At 30.7% G+C, this 20,607-nt stretch overlaps 1 protein-coding gene across 2 annotated transcripts; it reads right to left on the bottom strand.

The window, feature by feature from the left end:
* Positions 1 to 5,720: 5,720 nt before the first annotated feature.
* On the bottom strand, positions 5,721 to 10,458 carry LOC118034707 (P-loop NTPase domain-containing protein LPA1 homolog 1). 2 transcript variants are annotated; one of them, XM_035040050.2, is made up of 8 exons: positions 10,264 to 10,458; positions 9,948 to 10,125; positions 9,040 to 9,371; positions 8,419 to 8,500; positions 7,814 to 8,239; positions 6,975 to 7,712; positions 6,623 to 6,736; positions 5,721 to 6,336 (listed from the first exon to the last, which is right to left on the bottom strand). In XM_035040050.2, exons 2-8 carry the CDS (start codon positions 10,101 to 10,103, stop codon positions 5,956 to 5,958), a joined length of 2,229 nt encoding a protein of 742 aa, XP_034895941.1. In that variant the 5' UTR covers positions 10,104 to 10,125; positions 10,264 to 10,458; the 3' UTR covers positions 5,721 to 5,955. The 2 variants fall into 2 exon arrangements, with proteins under 2 accessions (XP_034895941.1, XP_034895942.2); XM_035040051.2 differs by lacking the exon at positions 10,264 to 10,458 and having other exon boundaries at positions 9,040 to 9,414; positions 9,948 to 10,088.
* Between the last annotated feature and the right edge of the window lie 10,149 nt (positions 10,459 to 20,607).

Raw genomic sequence — 20,607 nt, forward strand, 5'->3', positions numbered from 1 at the left:
TAATAAGGCAAGGATGATGAAAAGTCAAGAGAAACAGTTAAAAGTATATAGGGCTCAACCAACAGTTAATGGGTCACTCAAGCTGATCTTGACTAAACCTTCTTGCACAAATAAAAATTATCATAATGTAATGCTTTACAATTATGATTGTACCTTCAGCATCAAAACTATTGTTTCTTTGTTCTAAATTGAGATTAGTGGTCTAACCCATAGTGGTCCTTACTTCAGCCCAAAGAGCAAAAAAAAGCTAAAGGCAAGGAAGTGGCAAATCTAGACAAGAAACTTGAGGTTAGGGGTGATCAAATTCAATTCGGTTTGGTTTTTATAAAAAAAAATAACCAAACTGAATTTTTAAAAAAAAAAAAAAAACCAAAATCGGTTTGAACCGGCCGGTTTTGGTTCGGTTTTTTAGGGAAAAACTGGTTCAAACTTGTTTGGGTCGGTTTTTTCAATTTTGGCTTGGTTTTTTTTCGATTTGGCTCAGTTTTTTTTATTCCATTCGGTTGTTTTGGTTTTAGGCTTATAAAACCGATACCAAACCAAACCGATCGGTTTTTTCAAAATTTTAATTGGTTTTTTTCACGATTCAGTTTTTTCAGTTATTTTTTTCTTGATTTTCTCGGTTTCTCAGTTTTTTTGCTCACCCCTACTTGAGGTTAACAAACCTGTGATTGAGAAAGAGTTGAGTGAATTCCTAAAGTTGATAAAACACAATGAATAGTGTATAGTAGATCAACTAAAGAAAATCCTGGCCAGGATTTTCCTTATTCCCTTGATACTCAACTTCGAGACGTACTAAAATGCCTTAAAAAAGGTGTTGAATGAGGCTTATATGCCTCAGGACATTGAGCTTAAAACCATGGAACATCTGATAGGGAGAATCCATGCAACTAATTACTTGTATTTCATAGAAGAAGAGTTGGTAACATCTGATAGGGAGAATCCATGCAACTAATTACTTGTATTTTGGAAGGGAACTAAAAACAACAACCCCATGTACATCACTATTAGATGCAAAGATTGCCTCATATATAAAGTGCTCATTAACAATGGATAAGCTCTTAATGTGCTGCCAAAACATATGCTAAAAAAGATGTTTGTTGATATTTCACATATAAAGCCTAGTACCATGATGGTGAGAGTGTATGATGGCTTATCCAGACAAGTAATTGAGACTCTGGAAATAAAACTATATATGGGGTCATAGGTGTTCTTTGTGACACTACAATGATGGATATCCACCCTTTTTATAATATGTTATTGGAAAGGCCTTGGATTCATACAACTGGGGTAGTAACTTCATCATTACACCGATACTTGAAATACATCATGAATGGCATGTTGGTGACTGTTGAGGCTAAAGAAACAGTTCCTATGGTAAGGAACGTGGTTATACCATTCATTGAGGCAGAAGATTGCAAAGATGAGAATAACTATGCTTTAAAAATTGTAACCATTAATTGGGTTCCTAAAAACACAATACTGAGAAGGCCAAGGATATCAAAAGCAACAAGAATGGCAGATAAATGCTTTTTGGTACATGAAATTCCATTTTAATATAACCCTAACATCGAAATGCCTAAAAGGGTCAATCTAATAAAGATAAAGTGTGTTGATCAAAGATTCAGGCTTAGATATATGCCTAAAAATAAAAATTACAGATGGGTTGTTGGTGTGTGGAGAAATAAAAGGATGGCCAAGTTTGAAGGAAGAGAGCCTGAAAAAGAAGATTTGGTCATCCCACTAATCAGGGTTTTATTTTAAAAGGCTGTATATATAATGCAACCTGATAAAAGAATGGAAAGCCTTGGTCAGAAGCTCACTACAATGGACATAAATATCTTGTAGGAAGATATAGTCAAAAGAGATAACAAAAGGATAGAGCATGGAAAGGAAGATGAAGTGTTGTCACAACTAACTATCCATACTCTAGAAGAATTCTTTGTCAAGACCTTTATGCGAAAGTTGGCTAAAGGCAAGAAATTTTAAAATTGGGTGAGCTAGAAAGCTCTAATGGTTTTTAAAATGTAAGCCAACATTACTTGTCTTAAAATGCTTTTATCATTGCTTTTGTTTGCCTTTTTTCCTCTTTTTGATTGACAATCGAGGCTTAAGATGTCAACTAGGTTTTATCTTTGGTATTGAACAAACTGAGGCTCAACCTTACAAAATGTTCATTTGGAATTAAGTCTAGGAAGTTATTAGTATTCATGGTAAATGATAGAGAGATAAAGGTGGATCCTGATAAAGTGAAGGTCATTCAATCTATGCCATCTACTAAAACAGAGGAGGAAAGAGGATTCTTAAGGAGGTTGACTATATTGCCTAGTTCATATCCCAACTAACAACAACATGTGAACCTATCTTCTAGCTACTAAGGAAAAAGAATCTTGAAACTTGAAATGAGGAGTGTCAAAAAGCCTTTAATAAAATCAAGCAATACTTATATAATCGCGTCTGTTTGTTCCTCTTGTATCAAAAAGGGCCTTTGATACTATATCTGATAGTGACTAAAGCAGCTATAGGATATATATTAGGTCAGCATGATAAAACCAAAAAGAAAGAAAAAGTCATTTATTATCTAAGTAAGAAATTCACATAATATGAGTCTAAATACATAGTGATAGAAAAGTTATGTTGTATGTTGGTATAGGTGATACGAACCTCGAGATCACATGGTCATGCAACTCATAATCAAGATGAAGATGTAGCCTCGAAAAGCCAAGATATATCTGATATAAGTGTGACACAATAAAAACCTGTCTTAGGGCACCAACACTACTGGAATGAAGTAGAATGACACCGAGAAGCTAGTTAATCTTTGATAAGTTAGATCAAGTTCATTCTAGAACAGAAGAATGCAAAAATCACTTTCACATGTTAAAGCTAAGAAAATTAGAGTAATATTCATCCATGACTGCTGAAATTTAGGTTACATTAGTTTAAATAGTTCTTGAAAAATTAACTCTAATGGATCTACCCTAGTGTAATGATTTGGCCCACTTACAAAATTGACCCAAAAACCCTAAAATAAAAAGGTCATAACCTTATACAAACAAGCCTTAGATCCTAGTAAAAAAAAAAAAAAACAAAGTAGTAATTAAGCCCAAATAAGTATTGAGCTGTAGCAAACAAAAATAAAAATAAAGCTCATAAGTCATGCATCTTTATCTGCCCAATGATCTTAAAAACCAATATGTCATTAAATGTCGTCATCTCTTCTTTCCTTGTGTAGTTATGATGAATAAGCAATCCAAGTAAAAAAAGGATTCTGAAGTATTAATGAATCTTTATCACACTTGAAAACTAGGTTACAATCAATTACAGATCCTTGTAGAACTAGGAGATTCCCAAAACAAGTTGTCACATCCTTGTAGAAAAAGGATCATTGCCAAATAGAAAGTCCACAAGTTAAAAGGAAGTGAATAAAAAAATTTATACAACTTGTTCTGACCTATATAAAAAATCCTTCCTAAATTCTAATTCAACTGAAAGTTTACCCCAACAAAGACCAATACCTCTAGAATCTTCTAGTAAAGTTTCAACTCGATCTAACAGTTAGATTTGGAGTTATGATCAATAACATAAAACTGGACGATATAAAATTTTATGCCAAAATCTAAATCAAACCTTGCTTGGATCATATCATTTCCTCTCTCTTCAAGATGATTCATCCTCGAATCACCAACAGGTTTAATGGATAATTCATAAACCGCTTGTTTTAGCCTTTGAAGTTCTTTTCTTACACTCACGTGCATCCAACAACATTGTATGAAAATAGTAGCCAATAATAATTTCAAATAAGCACACCTCGCCATCCACTTGCGTATATATTTTTGAATGATAACCATTACTGCTTTTTTTTGTTTTTTATCCTTTTGGTGTTGTTCCTCCTTTTTCATCAAAGCTTGAAGGTCATAGAATAATCTTCTATACTTATCAACCCTAGCATTAGATGGTTCAAAGATAAATTGGATGAGTTAAACTTCTTAATTGAAGCTAAGTCTAAAACTTAACGAGTTGCAAGTTTTAGAAATTATCTCACAGTTTGCTTTGTTATTTTTTTATGATTTATCTTTAATAAAGTTAATATTAGATTGTTTGATAATTTGAATATGCTCTCAAAATGTTTTTTTTATCTTATTTTCTTTATTTTTTTTAAATTAATTTATATATTATTATTATTATATTTTTTTATATTATTTAAATTATTACTTAAACTAGTGACTAGGGATTTGGATTTTTTATCTTTATATTTTTTCACGTGGAAAAAGAAATTTCATTGGCCTGGGGCGATGAGCCGGTAACAATTATAGTCATAAATTAAGGTACTGAGATTTTCTAATATCTTTGCTAGCTCCATCATTCACATCATTCACCCCTCTCAAATAATCGTACTTCAGTGTGCATAATATCTACAAATCTTCCTCGCATGGCCCATAAAATGTATGGTCGTTTTCTCTTTCGTTTTGAGTGGCCAACGTGCTTTATTCACGGCAAACCCATATCTAGTTTTTTTTTTAAGAAAAAAAAAGTAAAATAAATTAAATAAATTTATTTTACTAAACCTTAATAGTAGAAAAAAATCAAGAAAAATCTTCGGTTGATTGAATATCTGGTCGATTTTTTTTATGTAATAAATACTTGTTGGATTGCTATCAAAATTGAGCCTCATGCAACGGAAAACACAGTAGTGTCCATATGGCTAAGATCAGCCCAACAGGATGCAGCTCAGTTCGATTTTAAACTCAGCGGCAAGAGCCCAACCTGATCCCTTCTGTTGGCATCAAGTTCTTAGCTCAGTTCTAAGGTTGTTAATTTCATTCTAATAGGAGTTCTGTTTTTTTAATTAGGATGGTATGTTTTAATTTCACAGCGTTTTGGGTGCTTTTTCAATGCAAATAAAATTTTAATTAAATCTAAAAATAAATTAACTTTAAATTATATAATTCTAATTTCAAACTGAAAAAAAAATATAAGAGTTGACACAATTGATTTTACGAGTATAAAAACAACTTAAATAACTAATAAAAATTTAATTTGACTTAAAAACAATTAATATAATATTTTTTTAATGTTGAAATGATAATAAATTGGATCGATCCAAGTCAAACTCAGTTAACCTTTTAAATTCACAACCCAGGTTATAATACTATAATAACCTCAAATTAAAAAAAAAAAATATATATATATATATATATATATAAAACTCAATTCTCAATAAACTCATTGTTGAATAATTATTAAATAATGAAATTAAAAAAAAAAAACACAATAAAATAATCTAAATCTATGCAGGTTAGAATAATATGGTATCTCATTTCACCAGTTAGCCCTATTCTATTTTGGAGCGATGCCCTAGCATGTCTAGCAGATAAGCAGGTACACACACACCTAGGATTAAAAACACTTATAATAATATGATATCTCATTTCACCAGTTAGCCCTATTCTATTTTGGAGCGATGCCCTAGCATGTCTAGCAGATAAGCAGGTACACACACACCTAGGATTAAAAACACTTATATCTTGCACTTGAGGTCTTGCCCAGCGGTTGAAGGGACTTGTTCCCTTCCTCTGCATCCTGGGTTCAAACCTCACCGTGCACGTCTGTCACCCCCGCGGTGCCTTACATGCTCACTGAGTTTGCAGGATGTTCAGTGAGCCGTGGGATTAGTCGTGGTGCGCGCAAGCTGCCCGGACACCCACGTAAATCAAAAAAAAAAAAAAAACACTTCTATCTTTCAAATAACTGCAGTCATTTTCATTATCTTGATTGCTTCTGCTGAAAAAAGAAAGGAAAAGGAACAAGGTGTGTCATACAAGTTCTCCCAGTCATGCAACTCTACTATGATGCACACGAGATGGTGAAATTCCTTCGTTGCTCTCTCTAGAAGACAAAATGAACAGGGAAAAAAGAAGAATAAAAAAGAAAAAAAGGACAACATCGTTTGAGCTACCTCCGGGGTGCTCCAGAGAGAATAGGATCACCAACCATGGACTCATGCTTTCCAATGGCAGGAATGCTGAGTGAACGTTTTCTTATTTTTAGACTGCCTGAATTCAACATTCTCCTCTCACCTTTCTCCCTGAGCAGGGAAGAGTATGAGCGTAGTGGTTCCGCCACCTGCTCGCTTCTGGTGCTAAGGAAGCGCTCTAGATTCTGCCTGTACTTGTCTCCTCTCTTGGGGCTTGAATGGCCCCAAGAAATAGGTGGAAGCCTGTCTTTGGACTCCTCATCATCGTCTGACCGATAACCGTTCTCCTGTACATCCTGCATTGCCAGATCATCGTATTCTTCATCTGATTTTGATGATTCCTCGTCAACTGAGCCAATCTGTCCATCAGAGAAAGATATGCATGTAAGGACTAACAAAAATTAAAAATTATCAAAAAAATCAAGTATCAGCGTTTTTTACAATAAAAGCATTTTTTGGGGTGTTTCCTAGCTGCACTATCCTGAGGAACAGTGCCAATCACCAGATCCTTTAGCAGTTTAAACAGAACTCATACCAACTTCATATAATACAAATCTAATTAATGCACAAATGTTAATATATGGTGTTTTTTTTATGAATAATGTTTTAAAATATAGAAATAAAATAAAACATACTAACACATACCTCTTCATGGTTGTGCTTCTCAGCATCATCATCACTAAGATCCTCATCACTGTCCACCTCAGGTGGATCGTCAGCTTCTTCATCACTGCCATGCACTGAAAGCCCCTCCTTCAGCTGAAGAATCAAAAGTACAACTTTCCAATCAGAAAGAAGGCAGTCTATAGAAAATCAATTGCAGATCTTTCATCATTAATGATAATAACCTGAACTGCTGAACAATAACATCAATGATGGCTAGACTGTCATTTATGTATCTTATTCCTTTAATTGCAAAATTATCTACCTATTCCTCAACATAGATATTCAAAATATACGAGCTTTAATTGATTAATAAAAACAAGTGTTCAAATACCTCCTTGGCAGCCCCATCAAGCATCCTTGGTGAGCTGCAACAAGAGGAGTAATACCTGCTCCCTGTATCAGTCCCATCAGCCCTGGACTCATCAACACTTCCAGCATGACTCGTGCCACCCTCACTGGGCCAAGCACTGATCCCAAAGTGCCCAAACTGAAGATTAACTGGTTCAGCCTTGCCTATCTGCAATGGTCCATACATTGGAATCCCTTTTCCACTATCGGTCCCCTGGCCTGATCCAGACTTCCCATTACCATCTACTGAATCAACAGGCCAAGCCTTTGCAACAGACCCGTCAGTATTAAGAAGAGCCATCAGATGCCTAGAAGAACCTTTTCTCTGAATAAGCTGAAACATCCCCTTGGAGCTCAATGAGTTTGCAGCACACTGGTTCCTGTACTCCTCATCGACAAGAGCAATGGTATTTGTGGTAGGGTCATAGAGCTGTTCTCCTGCCTCCCGCCTTCGTAGGCAGCTGAAGACTGTTGCATGGATAGCTGCCACACTCTTATCAACATTTGTATTGTTGATTTTGGGGACAAGATGTTTGTCTGCCCGTTTGCAAAGATATTCTTGGATTGTTCTGATGTTTCTAATGTACTTCACATATTTGTTCTTAGCAGGGTCCAGTGTCATGTACTTTGCACGGACCGCAAATCGCTCCATGTGTTTGTCCTCATTTGTAATGTATATCATGAATGGTAAAATTGAAGGATGTTTCTTCATAAGCCCCATCTGCATATCAGAATAAAATTGAAAAAAAAATACTTTTGCCCATATACAAAGAAGGAAAGAAATTCAGCAGAAAGACCTGTAATTTGATGGAATTTATTTACCACAAAATTAAGGCTCAAGTGAACACCCTCAACAACTACTGATTCTTTCCTCTCTTCCCATGCAGTTATCAGACGATCAAGACTGTCAATCACCATCTCACTTTGCGCCTTGAACCCTTCAATCGCCATTTGTTTCGGACTAATAAACTCAGCAGTACCAGAAGTCACCTCTGGTGCTCCACTACCAGATTTCCCAGCTGTATAACCATCAGACAATTCATCCTTAGAACGCAAATTTGCAATGCCTGCCAGTTTCTTTGCTTTTCTTTTAGCCTTTGCTTCTCCAACTGCCTCAGGATCTAAATACTCCCCAGCATGGTATGTAGAAGCCCAAAGCAGAGGATTTTGCTTCTCATCTACAAAACTCCTCATCATGTGTCGTATAGAATCAGTGGATATCACTGTTGTAACTCCTAATCTGCTGCCCTGTATCAACCATGGAGAACACTCTGAATTGTCAAAACACACAGAAATCCAACCCTTTTATCAAAAACACATGCTACAACATGCAAAATTCCTCTTCGAAAAACAAGCAAGAAATGAACAGGACAAAAACCATTATTATAGATTCGAAAAAGAATATGGTTAGTTGGTAAAAGAATTACCAGTAATGCAGACAAAGTAGATTTCCCACAGCCACTGGTACCACACAACAGCACAGTTACAGATTCCTTCCTTTCACGGATTCTGCAATGAAAAGATGGTACCTCATTGAACACAGAATTCATACAGGATGTATTGGATTTAAGGGAGGAGCAAATGAATTCTGCTAAAGAGTGAACGACAGAAAGCTAACTGCTCTGTACCATGTTCATACCACAGCATGCAATAAACCACAAAACAGTATAAAAATCAGAAGACAATTTTCCACATTCAATACTTGGACAACACTGCCTCTTCAGCACAAACCTGACAAAGAGCGCATATCTAGCAATAAAGACATGCAATGGAGCATGTACAATATGACAGGTTCAAGAAACAGCCAGCAAGCACAAATAATAGGATTTGTTCCTTCATGTTCACAATTGTAAAGCAGCAAGTGGGGAAAATATGTCAGGTAGACCCATATCAATACAAGAATATTTGAATACTCCAAGAATCGCAAATGATGACCATTAGCACAGTAAGAACCTTGTAAATGAATAGATGCAGGTGTGACAACACTCATCTACTCATCATGGATGGAAATAATGTCTAAATAAAGGAATAAAAGGATTGCACTTTACCTGCATGCCAAAACCAAGTCCTCCCTCTGGTTAGGCCCCACATACTTATATTCAGTCAGAGCATCACAAACAACATTCAAGAAACTCTCCCTTCTAACAACTACAGTGGTACGCCTTTTGTACAATTCAAATGGTATACTCTTATTTCTATCTTCCTCTGAAACCAAACGATTGCTGACCTCTATTTTGCCCAAGCTACCTCCACTCGACAAGCCATCTTCCCTCTCTGAATTTTCTTTTGAAGCATCCACCACTCTTATCTCAACTTCTTCAGAAAGTGAAACCTCGTTTGAAAATTCATTTCTCATGACCTCAAAAACCCTTTTGCTAATCTGAAAAAGAGAAGGGGCATACTCAGCAAGATTTGTCCACTCTCTTTAGGAAAAAAAACAAAATAACAAGTCACTGATCAACAGCTATAATTAATTTAATAATTATGTGCACAATCCAATTAGCAAACTAAGAACAACTCAGAAGTTGTCAATGCAATACGCAGAATAGACTATGATTCAAACACTTCAAATCCTTAAATTGCCGAGATTTTTTATGCATGATTGAATGTTTCTGAAAAAAGATTTCATGTTTTCATGAACATAAATGATCAACTTCAAGCAAAGTCAAAAATATATAATCAACGAAAACTACATGATCCGAGAAAAGAATTACATTTCCATTTCATATACAAAAATGCAAGAAAAAAGTGCAAATTTTATTCAAAATAATGCAGGACGGGACATTCATAGAACATATTGTAGTCAAGAATCCAGATCTGTCAACAGCCCTTTCCCGCGATCAATTACAATCTACAACTAATCACAATTCTTTCAAAAAAATAGAAAGATTCAAAAAAAGATATTAAGAATTTCCAACAAAAAAAATTCACGAAAAAGAAAAGGTTTGTGTTATACCTTAAAAGCATGACGGGCTTTACATCCCATGAGTTGCAGAGTACTCTGCAAAACCGGACGCGTATATCTAAAAGACACTTTCCCTTTCTCTTTCCCTCTTTTTTCTTCCTCATCAACCACCACTATGTACAGAACTTTTCCCACCTCCGTCGTCATTTTTCCTCTCTTTTCTCCCTTTCTGCAACCAAAACACAAATATTCTGAGCAACCCAACTCTTCTTTCCCTTCTTTCTTTTCTTTTATTTTCTTTTTTTAGAAAACCAAAGAAATCTAACAAAGGAGCAATGCAGGTTTTGTAATGCGAGTGATTTCAAACCTGTGAGTGTGTACAAAAGAATCAAGAGCGCAAAACAGGAGAGGAAGGTTAGGCTAGGGTTTGTCAGAGAAAAAAGAAAACGTTACGATCGGACATGCGTAGAGGAAGAAGAAGAAGAGAGGATCTGTCTGTATTAAGGCATGAATGCCTACGCTTAGTCACCTCTCCTCCACGCATCGCAATAAAAGCCACCACGAGTCTCCTTTAATACGCGCTTCCTCTTCTCTTTTGTACGGTAAACTTGACTTTACCCCTACGTTTTCACCAATCCTTCACTTCAACCCTTATAGTTTACAATTTTCAAAGTCTATCATAATTGTTTTGCTAATTGGTCGGAACACTTCCTAAACACACAACTAAGCCCATGACCATTCAATTTTCTTATTTTGTTCCCTCAAGCTATCAGGTCATGCCGTCAAGGCGGCTTGATGTTTCAAAAAAAAATCTTAGTAAATCGGGGATAAAGTTTATATTTTAAATAATTAATTAATATCTTGGTTTTAATAATTTAATTTATTTATTTTTAGCTAAGAAGGCTGGCAGTTGATGTTTGATATCTGCAAAGGTGAATTTAGAAACTCTCTTATACTAAGTAGGTATTTTTAAAAAAAATATATAATAATATCTTAGAGAGAAGCTCTTAAAATATATATACAATAAAAAATAGAGATTATAAATTTAATATTTGAAGAATTCATGGTATATTTATAACATATAAGTTTATCTCTTTATAAAGAAAAAAAAATTAAAGTGTAATTTTATTGTGATAGTTTTATTAAAGGGGAATATCTTTAACATATGTATTAATAAAAGATAAATATTTTTTACAAATATTAATATTAATGAAATATTGTGGTTTTTTTAAAAAAAAATTATATATACTATCTCTTACACTGCATTAATATTGATATTATTTAGACTAGAAAGGAAAAAATTCCCTTTTGTTTTCTTAAAGATTTCAATTTTTTTTATAAGATATTATAAAATTCAGAGAGGAGAACCAAGAGAAATTAACTTTAATATTGTGTTTGGGAAAAAAAATAAAGAAATTGATGAAAAGAAAAGGAATTATAGTATGATGAATGAAAATATTAAAAGAGAAAACGGTTTTTCTTGGTTATGAAAAAGAAAGTTGCTTTTATAAAAAGAAACATCATAATTTTATAGCCCAGATAAACTTTCTGCAAACAAAGGTAATATATTAGAGCAATTTCTCCAATTTAAGGGTGTGGAATTAGGAAATTTAAACAATGCGGTTATACTGGAATATTAATGGATCTATAAGGATGAACCTGTAGTTTACCTAAAGAGATAGAAGGTCGGTTATTCAGACGTTGATTGGCATTATTTCTTCCTCCGTTGCGTTTTGAAAGTGTATTCGATTCAAAAAAAAAAAAAAAAATTAATGTGATAATATTAAAAATAAAAATATTTAAAAATAAAATAATTTTAATATATTTTTTTTAAAAAAAATTAATCTATAGTAACAAACACAAACTAAATTGCGGATTCGGATCTGTGTTCACTAGGAAATTGCCATTGCTGTTTAGCTTAATGCCGACGTTGATATGGAAGGAGACAGAGAGGGTGGAGGAGGCACGAATGTCATGAGCGGTAATTATTTGTAGATAGTAGGGGCACAATGTGATTTTGGGTTCACTGGCTTGAAGATTGGGCAACAAACTGGTTTGTCCTTGGTTTTTCATGACGTGAAAGGAGGACATAGAAAACGACTTGTGATCCCTATCACATAAATTGAGTTATTTTTTCCTATATATATATTATTAAGTATTCTAAGAACCTAATACTAAATTGTATTACTTTATTTTTAAAATTTTATTCACTTTTTTTTGTTTAATTACTATTCATTTCAAAAAATATTATAGTAAATAGAATAAAAAAAATGAATGAATTGGCATAATATTTAATATTTTTTAATTTATGTGAAAAAATCAATTTTATTGGTTACGGGATGGAAAGAATAATATTTTGTATTTATTGATTTTACTAACATTCATGTTTTTTCGACTTAAAGCTCAGTGAAATATATTTTGTATTTATATTAAGTGAAATATTTAACTACACGACGCTTGGTAGGGAGGCATCCCCGTGTTGTAATTGTGAAACCTAAAAACTCACGTGACATGCTGTCCACACAATGTTTAAAAGGATTTGTTCAAAGTGGTAGTAAAAAAATCTCTCTTGATTGGGTCAAATTGTTTTATTAACAAAGGTATATTAAATTGAATATTTAAATAAGATAAAAGCAATTTTGGGCATTCAAAGAAACGCGTGAACATTGAAACTAAGTTGGGATACGTAGATAAGAGAGGAAAGGGAAAATTACTATTTCCTTAGGTAAAATATACAACATTACATTAATCTCATAAGTAATAGTTAGCACTTAGGCCGTGGTTTAGCAGGCAAAGAGACTTATTTCTTTTTTATGTATTTGGGTTTGATATTTTTTATACATGTTTATTATCCCCGCAATATCTTACTTGTTTATTGGATTTACAAAGTATTTATTAGACTCAGAGAGTAGTTGTGATGCGTGTAAGTTGGCCCAGATATCTTCGGGTTATAAAAAAAATAAGTAACAATTTATTTAAATAAAAAAAAATGAATTGAAAAAAATGTAAACTAGTCCGTTTAAACCATACTTTCACACACAATCATTCCAAAAATAAATTAGGGTGTAGAAATGTCAAGGATATACTTACAACTTTGAAGAACTGAAGGAGCAAAAGTCTAAAAGGAAGAGGATAAAATCTATATGTTGTCTAGTTTTTTTAATAAAAAAAATTAAGGATTAATTTTAAATATTAAAAATAATCACTCGAAATCTATAAATATTTATATGCCGTTTAGTCTTTTGCTTCACTTTCGTTTGGAATCATTTCATTAAGTTAGGGTTCTTTTAAATTATCAAATTGAAGAAGTGTTTGCTTTTTATTATTGTTATTATTAAATTGTGTTTCAAAATATTTTTAAATTTTTTTATGAGATAAATTGAAATATTAATAAATTGATATTAAAAAATATTTTAATTTATTTTTAATTGATAATATTTTAAAATATAAACACTCAATGTGAATTCTCTTTCTGGTCTCTTAGTTTCATGTCTCTGGTACAACCATCAAGAAAGACTAGGAATGGGTCACAAGGAGCTGAATATACTTTAATAGTTTTGTGCCTCGGGCACTCAGTTAACGACGATTTCAATGCCATATTGCAAGGCTTTAATTAAAGATTTTAAAAGTTTAAGTAAAACTGATCATACCAACCATCCTTTTTTATTTACATCTTGAAAGATATAATTTAAATAGATAGATTTTAAATTTATTTTTTAGAAGTTATTAATTTAAATTTTATAAATTTTAAAGTTATTAAGACTTATATAATTATTAATTTTAGGACCCATAAAATTTGTTAAAATAAATATAAATTGATCGAAACATTTATATTAATAAAAAAAATAATGATGTAAAGAAAAATATCTCCCTTTATACCTATTAATTATCAATTTATCTCACCTTAAATTTAATTTCTTTTTTATGAACTACCAAACGAATCCATACAAGTGGTTGTAATAGATTAATTTTTGAATAAATTATACTTTTTATCTTATAGATTTATCAATGTTATACTTCTATTCTTATTTTTTTTTTAATTTTCTAATGTCAAATCTATGGTTTTCAAAAAACTTCAATTTTATCATTTTCCACTCCTTTTGTCATATTTTTATATTTTATTTCTTCTTTTTGTTCCCCCCCCCCCTCTAATTCCACATATAATATATGTTATAATTAAATCAATATCTTGAGTCTTACACTGTATCATTTTTGCATCAACAAACAGGGGCATACATATAATTTAAATATAAAATTGATACTATTTCAATAGAGTTATAATATTTAAGTAATTTCTTCTTCTTCTTAAAATACAATGCACTTATAAATATTTTATATTAGCCCTTTAACTACCAAACACGTAAATAAAAATTTATGTTGAATCACATGATCAGAGGAGGAAACGGTTTTGGCACACAGATCGAGAAGACGAGTTGCCTGCTAACTTTTGCAGGTCATTGTTTGTCGTTTTCTTTTCAATGTTCTTCATCTACTATTTTTTTTTTTATAATATATATATATATCCCTATACTCCACAGCCAGTCAAACATTAACACGGCACCTCCTCCACGTGTTCCCTTGACAAGTGCCCCTTTCATTTTTGGGTCTTTTACCTTTCTAAACACACCTTTCAAATGCCGCTACATTAAAGAAATGTTTGAAATAATAATTAAAGTTGTTTTGTGAAATATTTTTTAGTTAAGATGTATAAAAATAATAATTTTTTTTATTTTTAAAATTTTATTTTTATATTAACACATCAAAAAAATTTAAAAATTTAAAAATATATATTTTAAATAAAAAACAATTTATTTTTTTTCAAAAATATTATCCATTTAAAATGTCAAATATTACTTAATCATAAACAAAACTTCTAAACTACTGCAACCAGTTAACCCCAGATAAGATCATGATATTATTTTTGTATAACCCTTTACAATGATTTTGTTTCATTAAATTTTATTCAATAAATTTTGTACACGTGTCATTTTTATTGTTGTATAGTTAAATGAAGAATAATTTTAAAAAAAAAAATTATTAAACCTTGTTAATTTATAATCAAAATTGTTCCAGTTTGGTAAATTAACCTGAGTGTAGTTACATGTGGTGTAATATTTTTTATATATTTTTAAATATATCTGTGTCAAAATTATCATAATTTGTTGAAAACACAAATATTTTGGTAAAAAAAGTTCGATTAAATATATGATTTTGTTTTTTAGACTGCCATCCACCCTTCATGATTTCTTTACCCATACGATGGAGATTTGACCAGAAGAGTTTGAGGATATTACTTTTTACGAGAAGCCTTGACAGGAACAAGTCTTCTGGGAATTCAACAACTTCTTGGCTAAGCTCCATGGGCTAATTGCCCCAACCAGGATTGACCAGTTATTATTTTATTAGTTTTATTTGTTTTAATATTTTAAAAATATTTTTTAAAAAAATAATTTGTTTTGGTTATTTTTAAATTATTTTGATGGATTGATATCAAAAATAATTTTTAAAAATTTTAAAAAAAATATTATTTTAATATATTTTCAAGTAAAAACATTTTAAAAAGTAATTACAATCACACTTTCAAATACATGCTAGTTGTGTTTGGAAATTGTGGTTATAGTTATTTTTTATAGTGTTTTATCCTTGAATATATATATATATATATATATATATTAAAAAAAATTTATTTTTAATATCAACATGTTAAAATGATTTTAAAACATTAAAAAAATTAATTTAAAAAAAAAATATAAAATTTTATAAAATATAATTTCTACAGCAAAAATAATCACTATCTTTTATAGAATTCATTTTTTTAGACCATTGCTAGATTTTGATTTTTTTTTTCATCTGAAACACATCATATAAAATTTGATTAAATAATTTTGTTATTCATATATGACCCCCACTTTCACTTGTAAAAAAAAAAAAAAAAACACAATTTTCGCATAATTATGATTCAATCCAATATATATATATATATATATATATATATATATATATTTGGAGTTTTAAAACCATTTGTTTCCATGGATGCTATTTTCCTTTATTAACAGCTACGTAGTTTTTTTGCTCATTTTTGATATCAGGATCCAAAAGGTACAAACTGCACTCATTTTAGAATAAGTCAGCTCAGTGGATTCGGTGATATCTCATGGATGTTCACTGAACATAACCTAACACCTGTTTTTTTTTTTTTTTTTAAATGTGTTTTTTAAAAATTTTAAGATTTTTTTTAAATTGATTTAATATTTAAAAATTATTTTAATATATTGAGATTAAATATAAATTTTAAAAAATAAATTAAACATTTTAATGGGCCATGATTTTTTTTTTTTTTTTGCTCTACTTAGAAAGAGGTTAGAATTCTAAGAAACGGTTTGTCATAAAATTTAATTTTTTATAAATTAATTTTTTAATTTTTTTTGAATCATTTTAATAGGTTAATATTAAAAATAATTTTTTAAAAAAATAATAAAAATATTATTTTAATATATTTCTAAAAAAAATTATGAGAAAATCTATCCAGACCCCGATAATTGGATTTGCAGCTTTCAATTTTTGTTAAAAACATTATCATGGAATATGAGATTTAATTTTATTTATTTTAATTGAAAAGTATCCACAGGCTCCTTTTCTTAAAGCAAAAAATAAAAATAATCTGATTTTGTTTCTAAAAGAAGAAGCCAAAGTCAACATAATGAAGTTTTCGAAATGATTCGAGGGTGGCGAAGTAAGAAAAGCATCTATACATGGAACCGCTCTTAACGCAACGTGTAAATGGGGATAGAACTTGGGAGCTTCTTGGTCAACTGGTTATCGTGGAAGCATCATTCAAGATATTTTTTTGGTTAGCCAATTTGAAAAATTAAACAAATAAATATAAGAACTCGATTTGCTTAAATAAAATGGATTAAAATACATATTATATAATTTGAATATAAACCAAAAAAAATTTTACAAATGGACTACTGATGTAATTTAAATATACCAATAATATAACTGAGTACAAGACGTACATTCTCGATTTTAAAGTTGCATTAAAATTGAAAATTAGAAAGATAGATGTGTGTAGTGATTCAATCTAATAATTTGCGTGCAATGTTGTTGATCAAAACCCCTGATTTATACAATTAAACCCTAGACTTTAAAATCTATAGGATAATCCCACTGATTGTTCATCAAACTTTAATATTTATGTAATTAAACTTTTGATTTAACCAAATTAACTCTTAAAAATTACAATTCAACCACTAGACTTTAAAATCTTTCAATTAAAACCTAAATTGACTTTTAAAAATTAATTTTTCTTGTAATTAAGTCCTCAATAAATTCAATTAAACCTTGATAAATTCCAAATGAGTCCTTAAACATTTAATTTTGATTTTTCCTTCAAATTAAATTTTATTTTCCAATAAGACCTTCGGCAATCGAAAATTTCCTAGATGTTCTGATATTCTTTTTACTGATATAATTTTTTATTTTCTTCCAATATTTTTTATTTTTTTGTATATATATATATATATATATATATATTTATTTATTTTTATGTGAAGCCCCAAAATAAATAACAAGCATCGATGTTATTGAATACACATTTACCACCCAAGAACATGCGTGTCCAAATGAAAACAATGATATTGATAGGGACCGTATAAGGACACCGAGCTTTCAAAAAAGGATGTAAAATGCTAATTACCCTTCTCTAATTGACATCAACTTTATGTATGATACGAAAATTTAATACATAAACTGTTGTGCTAATCCACTCGGATTGGAAGCTTCCTAGGATAGCAAGATTTTCCTACTCTAATTTTAAAGGATATGATTTAACTGGTTAGATTTTAAATTTATCTTATAAATATCATCAGTTCTAGTATTACAAACTTTAAAATCACTAGAAACTTATATAGTTGTTAACTTAAAGTCTCAGAAAATTAATCAAGGTATATATAAACCGAGCTGAACATTTAGATTATTTATATGCCCTACTTTAGATACATGGCATATAATTCTGACCTGTGCTTCTTTGATTTCTAATTAAGGGCAAACCTCGTAAAAGTGCCCAATATTTTACAGGCAAAATCAGTTAGATCCTTAACGTAATTTTTCATTCAATTAGATTCCTATAATTTTAATAAATTATCACTTAGTTTCAGTTAACAAAATTGTTAAGTAGTCAAGTAAAACTCACATTATTCTCCTTTTTTTTTTTGTTATGAAAAATCATTAAATTCTCTAAGATCCTGGCTTTGAATCAAATGAAATTCACGTAATAGATTAGATAATATTAAAAAAAATATAGAACATTTACATTTCTTTTTATAATTAATCCGTTTTATCACGTGATGGTAGGATTTTAGTGAAGTCTATGGGTTTTAGTAGGAGAAAGAGAAATCACGTCAATTTTTAGTGTCTTGGTAACTGAAACTAGCAAAGGACCTGATTGATAATCTATTGATACGTTGAGGACTTTATAGGACAAAAAAAAAGGTTGGGTATCTAGTTGGGATTATCCTATAGATTAGGGACTTTTTTAAGTTTATCCAAAATTAAAACCATTTTTTTTTAGATGTATATAATTAATAGGATCGTCATACTTCTTTTTCCTTCATAAATATTCCTTCTATGTTCTTCCTCATCCTTTTATTTTATTATATTTTATAATATCCTAAAAAATTCAAGTATCTTAAAAGCAAGGTTGATATCTTGAATATTTAGTTAATTTATTGGTTCTGATAATCTGATTTATTTTTTATAACTGAGGTGGCTAATATCTGGTGTTTGATAACTTTTTATGAAGATGAGAGGTTAAAATATAATTTTATCTTTATATTTTTAATAAGAGAAAATATATCTGACATATACATTAATGAGAGATAAATATTCCTCACACAAACACTAATGTTGATGGAAATATGGTGGGCTCTTAGAGGACTTTAACACATTATTCCTTTCATAATATTAATGTTGATAAAAATATAATGGATCTTTAGAAAACTTTTATGCGTCTAAGGATGTAAAGAGAATATGATTCAAAGTGTAATTAAACTCAAAGGAGTTGTGTCCTTTCTTTACTGAGCTCAAGAAAGTTGAGCCCGTACATGTTGCTTGAGATTGTGAGTTTTTAGGTTTTTGAGAGGTTTTTTTGAGTCCGTTAAATTTGAGTTTTTCAATATTATACGGGGTTTTTTTTTGTTGGTTTGTAAGTTTATTAATATTAAGTTTTCTTTTCAATAATTTTAAAGACATTCTTATATTGGATTTTTATATTAAGAAAACTTGATAATTTTTTTATTACCAATCTAAAAAATCAATAAAAAAAATCTCTCCTTAATTAGGTCAATATTTTAGATTAATGTTCTATCTCCTCAAGTTTTTGAGTCCTATACTTAAAAAAGAAGAAGTAATATTCCTAAGACAATTAGGTACGAAAAAAAAAAGCGTGTAAAACACCGACCTTCCAAAAAAATAGATTTCGTGGAATCAGTTTTGTTATGTTTCAATTTATTAATGAAAATGAATGAAAAGGGCATCTCCCTTGTCGATTGTCATCCATTTAAGAGGTCGTCGGTGCTCAAATAATTTATATTTGTTTTTGCCTGTTTTATGGTTCACACTTCAACATCTTCGGTTCTTGACCTTCTAGACTAGAGGCGGCCCAATTGTATATCGTGGGTGTTCGTGTGTGTGTGTGTGTGTGTGTGTGTGTGTGAGAGAGAGAGAGAGAGAGAGAGAGAGAGAGAGAGATTTTAATAGAGGTTACAAAGGAAAAAACCGGGTATTTGAAATAAATTTATTTTTGGTGCTACTTCTATGAAAACTATTGGCTAATCGAACATTGATATGCATGCCTCTATTAAAAAAAATATTTTTAAATAATTTTGATATATTGGTATCAAAATTATTTTTTAAAAAATATTATTTTAATATATTTTTTAATTAATTTTTGTTTTTAAAAAGTATAATATACCATCTTACAAAACCATAGTTTTGAAACACGGCCAGACCCGGCGGGTCAATCTAGGGCTAAAACCGGATCGGGTTGAAGAAAAAACAGGGAAATAAAATACTCGGCGTGACCCGGCAGGACTTGATCAAAAACCTGGTTGCAACCCGTTAATTATTTATTAAAACGATGTTATTTTAATTTTTTTTTAAAATTAACTTGGACGACCCGGTGACTCGATAAAAACTAGGTGAGCAGGTCAAAATCTAAAACCCGGACCTTGAACCGGGCCAGATCTTAAAACCATGTCCAAAACACATATTTAATCAATCAGGTATAAAGATACTTGAACTTTTCATTATTTATTTATTTATTTATGTTATTGATACATCAACACTAAAATAGAATACTTAAATTTAATATTTTTTTTTTTAAAAAACTTGAAAATAATTTTGAAAAATAAAAGTTCAGACAAAGGAAAAACAGATTTGAGTTATTATTCGAGGCAGAGATAAAACGAGAGAAACTTGGGCCAGCTAGGAGACAAGAAGTTGAGATGGAGCCGGAATAGAGAGGCTCAAAACAACCGATCATTAACATGAGAGTTTTGCCTCGGTTTGGTGGCAAAGAATTTTGAAAGAAAAGTCATTTAATTATATCACCATTTCTCTCTTTTTCTTTCATTTAATTATAGTTCTGCTGCTCTTCATCAACATCAGTAGTTTGGTTGCTTTGGTTTTTACTCAGGAGGGCACCAACAGA

The sequence above is a fragment of the Populus alba genome, chromosome 9 (genome assembly GCF_005239225.2).
Source record: "Populus alba chromosome 9, ASM523922v2, whole genome shotgun sequence".
In the NCBI taxonomy this organism is placed as follows: Eukaryota; Viridiplantae; Streptophyta; class Magnoliopsida; order Malpighiales; family Salicaceae; genus Populus; species Populus alba.

Excerpts from the sequence above, each read along its gene's own strand:
- LOC118034707 (XM_035040050.2), bottom strand. The coding sequence starts at position 10,103 with ATGACGACGGAGGTGGGAAAAGTTCTGTACATAGTGGTGGTTGATGAG. Across the intron at positions 9,372-9,947 it reads AAGCCCGTCATGCTTTTAAG|ATTAGCAAAAGGGTTTTTGA; the intron begins GTATAACACAAA and ends TCTCTTTTTCAG. Across the intron at positions 8,501-9,039 it reads GACTTGGTTTTGGCATGCAG|AATCCGTGAAAGGAAGGAAT; the intron begins GTAAAGTGCAAT and ends TTTTCATTGCAG.